At 38.5% G+C, this 9,205-nt stretch overlaps 1 protein-coding gene across 1 annotated transcript; it reads left to right on the top strand.

The window, feature by feature from the left end:
- Positions 1–410: 410 nt before the first annotated feature.
- Positions 411–8,876, top strand: LOC104279743 (interleukin-6 receptor subunit beta-like; the record flags this gene model as incomplete). The annotated part of the gene is made up of 6 exons (XM_009877125.1): positions 411–491; positions 1,530–1,841; positions 3,818–3,950; positions 5,799–5,959; positions 6,302–6,453; positions 8,717–8,876. Coding segments are annotated over 6 exons (999 nt in total), but the record flags the coding sequence as incomplete, so codon positions are not given.
- Positions 8,877–9,205: the final 329 nt, after the last annotated feature.

The raw sequence follows: 9,205 nt of genomic DNA, 5'->3' as shown, positions 1-9,205 counted from the left end.
TAGGTAAGTATGGTAACTGTAATCACATTCATAGAGTTCTGTTTTAAAACCTCAGCCACAGTGTTACAGTCTCTATTTTAACTGAACCTCCCACAGGAGTACAAGTGAAGTTGTTTTCTGCAAATGACATGAAACCTTAAGCTGATGAATTTCTTAAATTTGTAGGTAAAGAGGCTTTAAACTGCATCAGTTGTCTTAAGTAGATGTTGGATTTTGTTATAGCAGTAAGCCAGAAACAATGTGCCCATTCTTTTTGTAGAGTGAGAACATACTGGTTCAGGACAGTAAATGTGCAAACCCAAGAAATTGTCATAGATCAAATAAAAATTTTAATTTGACAGTCATCTAAAGTGAAGTGTAATAGCTTGGAGTTTTGTTTGTTTTTTAAAAGCAACAATTTTCTGTTACAGGAGTTCTGTGCAGCATGTTTTCTGGGTGGAACTTGGTGGCCTCTGGCTTATATCTGCTCCTGAGTGTTAGTTCTTTTGAAGGTAAGACTTCTCTCACATTTCAGCCGTGGAACTTCCTTAGTCAAATGCTTGAAGCACATACTTGCTTTTTGTCTAGGTAATTGTGGGATGGGGGCAGAAGGCAATATATATTAGGACAGATGGACCTGGTCTTTACTGTTAATACTGTGGTAGAATAAAGCATGTTAAACCAGTATTGAAGTCTATTCTTTGCTCTTCACTGAACAGAGATAATGAAGAGCAGCTTTGGTCTGTGGAAGATTGCTTTGATTCCACTGACATGAATGGAACTGATCAGAGTAGGAAACCAAAGTTTAGTTTCATATATGCCAAATGGTATCTAAGTGAAAGCATGTCTTGGTCAGACTGAAAACACTGTTAAAGCAGTAAGCTGTGAGTGGACTAGTGTAGTATGCGCTGTGATCAAGTTGGAGCCATGGGGCACCACTCTTGTGTAGCAAATGATGATCCTGAAGGTGTTTAGTATGGCTGTTGATTCAAGGCGGTGTTTCAGTCATCTATTTTGTCTTCAAAATGTGATGTTTTTCTCTTTATGTGCCTCTGTAGCAACAATCACAATTTCATTGTTGAGTTGAAGTTCCTTTCTAAAAAGAGCACTATCAAATGTTCAGAGTTCACTACAATTCCCAGATATGCTTATAGTATAGGCATTGAAGCTTTTGAAATGGACAACTTAATGTTTAACTGTCTGCATGCAATTCTTCTGAAACTAGTCCACCACAATACGTACTAAAACATTCAAACATACTAAACACTCAGTCATTGACTCTCCACTCTCTCTAAACGCCGCTGTTTTTTGATAGAGATTTTCTTGCTCGGTAAAAGGTTTTTGCAAAGCCGGGGGAACATTGCACTGGTTTTGCCCCTTAAGTCTGCTTGGTGGTCCACTATTGCTTTTCATCTTTATAACTGTTGGGTAACTAATTAATTTTCTGCTTAGAGACGTGAAATATCTTTAACATTACACTTCTGTTGGATCATCAATATTGATTATGGAATGCTCTGTAGCTTCTACTAAAGATGCAATTCTTTTTTTAGTTTCAGGTGGGCTTGTACAGTCATGTGGTCACATCATCCCAGAGTCTCCTGTATTGGCCCTTGGCTCCAATTTCACAGCATTATGCATTTTGAATGAAAGCTGTCTTGATTTTGGCAATATCTATGCTCATCAAATTATCTGGAAAATTAAAAATAGAGTGGTACCTAAAGAACAGTATCGTGAAATAAACAGAACAGTTTCCAGTGTCACATTTAATGACACTTCTTCACTAGCTACTCCTCTGACATGCAATGTTTTAGCAGATGGACAGATTGAGCAGAACATCTATGGAATTACAGTTACAGTAGGTTGTAAGTACCATTTTCCTTGCATTTTATTCTGGTCTTAAGCAGATTGCTTCGGAGAAACAGGGAAGAGAATGCAAACAATAGAAAGTGTGTGCATCTTCAGGCATGTTTCTGTTTCCTCAGTTCCTGGATAATTGTATAAAAGCATTGGCACATTACATGCTGTTAAAGCTGGTAAATATGCGCAGAATAAAGGTTTTGATAAAACGGAAAATACTTTAGAGCATATCAGTACTGAGATAAGAAGAAAACAGAACAACAGAAGAAAGTTAAAGTAAAAAGATGTAAATTACAGAAATACGTATATTTAACTGGAATTGATCCTAGGAAATAAATGTTAACTTTTCCTTCCTTCTGTTTCAATGTTCAAGGAAGTACAAGAAGGTCATATGTCCTGCTTTCATAATAACACTATGACATTAACACATTAACAGGCTGAGAAATATTTAGTCCATCTGTATCACTAGAACTAACTTGAACTGTCTTAAGGATGGAACATACTATTTGGATTATTCTACCTCTGTACATAAGAAAATACTTTTAACTAATTATAAATTTGCCTTGTTCAAGCATGATAGCACTTGAGTAGTTCTGAGCAAGTGCTCTTTGAGACAAGACTGGCATCTTGGGAAAGATTGTAACTCAACAGTAAGTTGGTGGACCGTCTACATAACAAGTGTTCAGGCAGCCTTAATACCAGAGGATGCATAGCTGATGGCTTATGGTGCCTTCTAGTGCGGGCAAAAGGTATCGCAGTTGTGGCTGGTTTATATAAAAGATTGACTTGAGATCACAATTTAAAGTAATGTGGTTCTACTGTTGAGTTACAAAATATTTTCACAGAAGAGCAATGTTTTCTATTTCAACTTCTGTTGAGTAAATTTCTTACCGCAATAGATATGACAGGCAAATTACGTGGAAAGATGAGGACAGATACGATGTCCTAAGATGATAAAGTGAATGACAGTACAGATGACATTCCACAGTTGTACAGATGATATTCCACAGTTGTAATTCACATATGAAACTTGAGATGCATTTGCATTTTAAGCTCCTGTATTTTCATACTGTCATGTAAAGAAAAATCCGTAAACAATGTGAATAACAGACTTGAGAAGAGTACAGCTATTCAGGAATGAACTATAAGGTTCATAAGGTAGTTTTGTTGAAAATAGCATTCTGCTTAAAAGGAAATAAGATTGTTTATGTTATGAAAATAGTGATATTCTAAAATACAGAAACCAACTCTTTTTATGCTGCGATTTGAATTTAAGAAAAAAATTCGCCTGCACTCTGAAAGTTTTATACACTGCTAAAGCACATTGATGAACTTCCCTTCTCTCCCTTGTATTTGTTCATAGCTGAAGCATCTTTCTTCCACAGCTCAGGTGTGGGAGGAATAGACCTATTACAGTTGCCTTAGAGCTCAGGTTATTGGCAAAGCCAGTGTATGCATATCCACCTGTAGGGCTCATTAGCTTTTTTTTCTGTGTGAATTAAAGTAAATTTAGATGAGATGGTTGATACCAGGTGTTTTGCCTCAAAGAAATATATTCTCTGCTGTTCCTTACTGTTAGATGCTTGTTCCTTATACAGCTTAATGTTTCTCAGAACAAATGGTTAAGCTTTTGACTTGAGGGTGGTGAGACACTGGAACAGGTTGCCCAGAGAAGCTGTGGATGCCCCCTCCCTAGAAGTGTTCAGGGTGAGGCTGGGTGGGTCTTTGAGCAACCTGGTCAAGTGGGAAGTGTCCCTGCCCATGGCATGGTTTCCAACACAAACCATTTTATGATCTATGGTTCTATGACTTCCCTTGCTGGATATTATCTGGCATTTTTTTGTAATCTTCTTCAGAAATATTTATAGACAGATTTATTTCTAATGTTGACTGAAAATTGCTCTAATAGAACACTTAGTATGAGTCTTTACTGTATTTAAATGTATATATAGATTAATTATTGGTAACTTTGTCTGCACAGTGCCCCCAGAGAAGCCCAGAAACTTAAGTTGCATTGTGAATCAGGTGTCAAAACTCACATATCCTATGACTTGTACCTGGAACCCTGGAAGACCTACATTCCTGGACACTCGCTTTGTTTTGAAACAGAGATGGTATGTACCTGTCTGTAGAGTATCTAAATAATTTTGAAGCGTGTTTGTAGGCTAAAGCAAATTTCCTTGAAGTTCTTTTATATTTACAAACAGTTCTTAACTCAAATTCTGAAGCACTGCTTTATATTTGGGAAGGAAGGGAAACGATAAAGTTCAACTTGAAGTGATTCTAAGTTAGACTTGAAGTTTTGTTGCTGTGCTTATTCTAGAGTCTCATATTTTTCCTTTCTTCAGATACACGATTAGTGTGGCTTCAGTCCAATACACATAATCATTAGCTGACTGGACTCAAATTAGTTATTTATTTTTCCTTATGTATTTCTGTGGCGACTGTTCTATCCCATTCTAAACAAGCAGAAGATGTCCCTGCTAATTGCAGGAGGGTCCGGCAACATGACCTTCCAACCCAAGCCATTCTATGATTCTACATAGAGAAACCAATATATAGTGACTGGATTTTGTAGATATGATCTATCCCATAATTTCTAAGAACTTAGAATATTGTTTGTCCACAATTAATCCCAACATGAAAACATCAACAAAAGTATTTCTCCTCTGGAAGCAAATTAACACAAGCATTTTTGTAACCCTTCAAATTATCTCTTATTGCTCAATGTGTGCTTGTAGCCCAGAAAGCCAATTGCATCCTAGGCTGCATCAAGAGAAGTGTGGCCAGCAGGTTGGGGGAAGTGGTTCTCCACCTCTGCTTGACTCTGATGAAACCCTACCTGCAGTACTGTGTCCGTCTCTGGAATCCTCAGCAAAAGAAAGAAGTGAACATGTTAGAACAAGTCTGGAGGAGGGCCGCAAAAATGATCAGGTGGTTAGAGTGCCTTCCCTACAAGGACAGGCTGAGAGTTGGGGCTACACAGCCTGGAGAAGAGAAGGCTGGAGAGACATTATTGCAGCCTTTCAATACTTAAAGGGGACCTGCAGTAAAGATGGGGAGGGACAGTATTTTTAGCAGGACATGTAGTTATAGGATGATGGGTAATGGTTTTGAACTAAAAGAGGTTGGATTTAGGCTAGATATAAGGAAGAAATTCTATACTGTGAGGATGGTGAAACACAAGAACAGGTTACCTGGAGAAGCTGTCTGGAAGTGTTCAAGGCTTTTGAGCCATATGGTGGGCTGGGTCTAGTGGGAAGGGGGTTTGGAACTAGATGGTCTTTAAGATTGTAAATGATCTTGAAGGTCCCTTCTGACCCAAACCATTCTATAAAAATGAAGTAGACAGAATTGTTGCTCTGCTCTGGAAACAAGAATTACTGCCTACAACTTCCCATGTACTCCACACTGACAAAGTGTTTTGGTAATAAGTGCAGTAGAAAGCATGAACAGAAAGAAAACCTTAATGCTTTTCAAATCTCCTGATGGCCCTGTCTGCTGTTAGTGTAGCTGATGTTGAACAGAAATGATGTGTTGGAGCTGTAACACTGTACTCTTGAAGGGTATGCAGGTAGTGCTGACTACATCTTTTCGTGTGTGAAACTGCTCCTAGTTACTATCCATATTGCTTTTGATTAAATGTATCAATTCTTGATCTCTGTTTTTGAAGCTAAATCATGTTTTTAAGCAACTTCACCACCATGGTTTGTGCTTTTGAAGATAATGACTTGTAGTAAAGAGATTTTATTCAGGTTTCTGTTTTAATGCAGTCATGCATTTGTGGCTGAACAAGCCCTTCTAATCTCTTCACCTTTTTATTCTCTGCTCTGATTACAAAGGTAATAGCAGAGGGGAAACATACAAGCTAAACTCATTAATCACTCAGATCTACTAAAAATATTCTCTAAAGGAACCAAACTTATTGCTTTATACCATGTTTTTCCTTCTCTTTTATTTAGGCCACAAGAGAACTTTCCTGACTGTATACCAAAAGATGTAAACAATTCTTGTACGATTAGTGATGTTCAGTTCTTTGTTAACCTGGAGCTCTGGGTAGAAGCAGCAAATGCTCTTGGGAAGGCTGAATCTGATCCTCTTGTTCTTGATCCCATTGAGATTGGTAATTATGTGCCTCTTAATAAAGCCTTAGTAGTACATAACTGCTTCCTGTGTGCATGTTGCTGAATTGGTGTTTTAATAATTCTTCACTATAAAAAGTAACAGTGCAAAAATATTGTTGACTAGCACTTGAATTGTGCTGGAAAAAGGTATGGAAAGTGAGAGGTTTGATCACAATTCAAACAGCAATATCCTGTTGAATAGCATGCTTTAAGAACTACTATAAGGTAGCAGCCATTTGAGCTTGTGAAAGGCTTTAATGGTAGTGTTACAGCATCGTGTACCAGCTGCTAGAGGCGTCACAAAGCACAGCTGTAAAGTTGACTAACTTCTTCTTTTCTAGTTAAACCTCTGCCTCCACACAACTTATTGGTCAAATCAGGAATACTACCTACTGTTCTGAAGCTTTCCTGGGATAATCGAATTTCAGGAGCTGTGATGAAGCTCAAATTCAATATTCGCTATAGGGTTGTTGGTGACACAGACTGGATGCAGGTAATACCACTAATGTCCCGTGTCATTCTTCTACTGTAAAGCAGCCACTTGTCAAACTGCAGAAGTTTCCTCACTGTTACATTTCAGAGGATTCATTTTATTATCTTTAGTCCTTATGTTGCCTTCCAAGGGAATTTACCTTGTCTCTTCACAAAGGCTGTGATTAAGGATTTTTTCTTTTGGTACAGTACAGTGACGTTGTCTCTTTTTGGTGGACTTCTCTGCTGTCCTTACCATAATTGTATGAGATTTAATAAGGCCAAGTGCTTGGGTCCTGCACTTGAGTCACAACGCCAGGCAGTGCTGCATGTTTGGGGAAGAGTGGCTGGAAAGCTTCCTGGCAGAAAAGGGCCTGGGGATGCTGAACATGAACCAGCGGTTTGCCCAGGTGGCCAAGAAGATCAAGAGCATCCTGGCCTGTATCAGAAATAGTGTGACCAGTAGAGCCAGGGAAGTGATTGTACTCCCTGAACTTGGTATTGGTGGGGCCACACATTGAATTGTTTGTTCAGTTTTGGGTTCCTCACTACAAGAAGGACATTGAGGTGCTAGAGTGGATCCAGAGAACGTCAACGAAGCTGGTGAAGTGTCTGGAGAATGTCTTATGAGGAACAGCTGAGGGAACTGGAGTTGCTTAACCTACAGAAAAGGATGCTCAGAGGAGACCTTATTGCTCTCTACTACTACCTGAAAAGAGGTTGTAGTGAGGTGGGGGTTGATCTCTTCTTCCAAGTTACTAGAGATATGACAAGAGGAAATGGGCTCAAGTTGTACCAGAGAAGGTTAGATTAGATATTAGGAAAAAATGTTTCCATTGAAAGGGTCATCAAGTATCAGTATCAGAACATGCTGACCAGGGAAGTGGTGGAGTCACCATCCTTGTAGGTATTTAAAAGATATGTAGATGTGGTGCTGTAGGGATGAGGTTTAGTGGTGGTCTTGGCAGTGTTAGATTTACAGTTAGACTTGATCTTAAATGGTTTTCCCAAACTAAATAATTCTATACAGTATGTTTTTTCTGCATACATGCCTTAAGCCTGATGCAGTCAAGGAGTTGGAGATGAGTATGTTCTTGTCATCAATAGTGAGGTTTTTCTTCTATATCAGTCTATGGACATATTTACAATAGCTTCTCAGTTTTGCCTTTCTTTAAGCCTTCTCTCAGAGCAGCAATCTTCCAGAAACACTCTTTTCATCAAGATCTTACCATCTTTTATTTCAGTATAGAGACCCAAATGTATTTTGAATTTCATGACTTGTTGGAAGGAAGTCTGCTTACCAAAATATGGTGTTTGAAGCAGGTAGCATAATACAACTGCTTGTGACTAATGCAGTGTATTATTTTGGAGGCTTTTTTCAAGCTATAGATGCACACAATTATTATTAAAGAACCCTGTCCTGCACAGGTTATTCTGCAACTCCAGTATCTTGATGCATTGTCCTATTAAGTCCTTTTAGCTTGTATTGCATTTTTAGCATATGCACAAGACAATTGAAATAGTAAATTTTAAAACTGAACTTACTTAGCTGTGGTAAAATTCGACTATTTTGTCAATTCTTTGCACTCAGGATTAACTTCTCGAGTGTTCTGCATACATGTTTAGTCTGCAGTCATTCATCTTGCAGGGCTGTTCACTATAAAACTCTCTTAGCTGCCAGTAGAATAACCTGTGATGGAGTGTGTGTACCTACATATATATTATCTTTATCACACATCTCTTTCTGAAGTATGAATATTTTCTGTCATTCAGTTGCTAATCTAAGATAAAGGAAAGAACTTATGAAAATAAAGCACAAGTATAAAGTACTCTAAACCAAACTATTTCCAATGTCAGTTGAAAAACACTGTTCTGTATCAGAGTAAGCAATGGTCATGGATTCTCTAGCTTTATGTGAGACTTGTAGCACAGGTATTTAGCCATCACTGATCAAACAGGTAACCTAGCAATGTAGAGGAATTACATGGGAAGGAAGGAGAGGTAGACATAGACTAATTGAAAAAGGAATATGATTGTCCTGTGATAGCTGTTTATCTATTCTAGTGTATATATTGTATTATACCAGGTAAATGCACACAATTATGATCCCTTACCTCAAACCCTGGTTGGGAATTGAAGCTTTTGGAAATAAGGGAGCAGAAAAACTATGTTTGTATCGGGTGTTTATGAGGTGGGGAGCCCTCTTGGATGGGAGCTGCAGTAGCACAGAACTCGGCTTTACAGTTTTTTGATCAGTGCCTCTAAAATATTTCTTCCATTTACAGGTTCCTCCTGAAGATACAGCTTCACCAAGAACTTCATTCAGTGTTCAAGGGCTCAGACCCTACACGGAGTATGTCTTTTCAATTCGTTGCATAAGGGAAGATGGAGTGGGCTACTGGAGTGATTGGAGTGAAGAGAAAACTGGGGTCACCACTGAAGATGGTAAGTAATAAATGAAAGTAGGTCACTGACTTTCAAAATATATGAGTGCTCAACGATTTGGCAATAGCCAGCTGAAATTGTGTATCCTCACTTGAGCTGTCTGATAATACATGCAGTGGGGCTCTCCTGAGTTATTTCAATACTGGCTGACTTTGCTCCATGCATTCCAAGGAGCATGAGAATAGCTTCCCATGAAGGTGGTATAGAGGTGCTCCCTGAAGTCAGCTAAAATGGGAGGTGCGTAAGAACAGCTTTCTTCTCAGAAAGTTATATTGTCAAAGTCTTTCAGAGTTGCAGGCTTTCTGCTTGTTTTCTAGCTCTGAAGGTTA

Source organism: Apaloderma vittatum, unplaced genomic scaffold, assembly GCF_000703405.1.
Source record: "Apaloderma vittatum isolate BGI_N311 unplaced genomic scaffold, ASM70340v1 scaffold6829, whole genome shotgun sequence".
NCBI lineage: Eukaryota > Metazoa > Chordata > Aves > Trogoniformes > Trogonidae > Apaloderma > Apaloderma vittatum.
The sequence above is the reverse complement of the archived record's forward strand: the minus strand, read 5'-3'. Positions and strand labels throughout refer to the sequence as shown.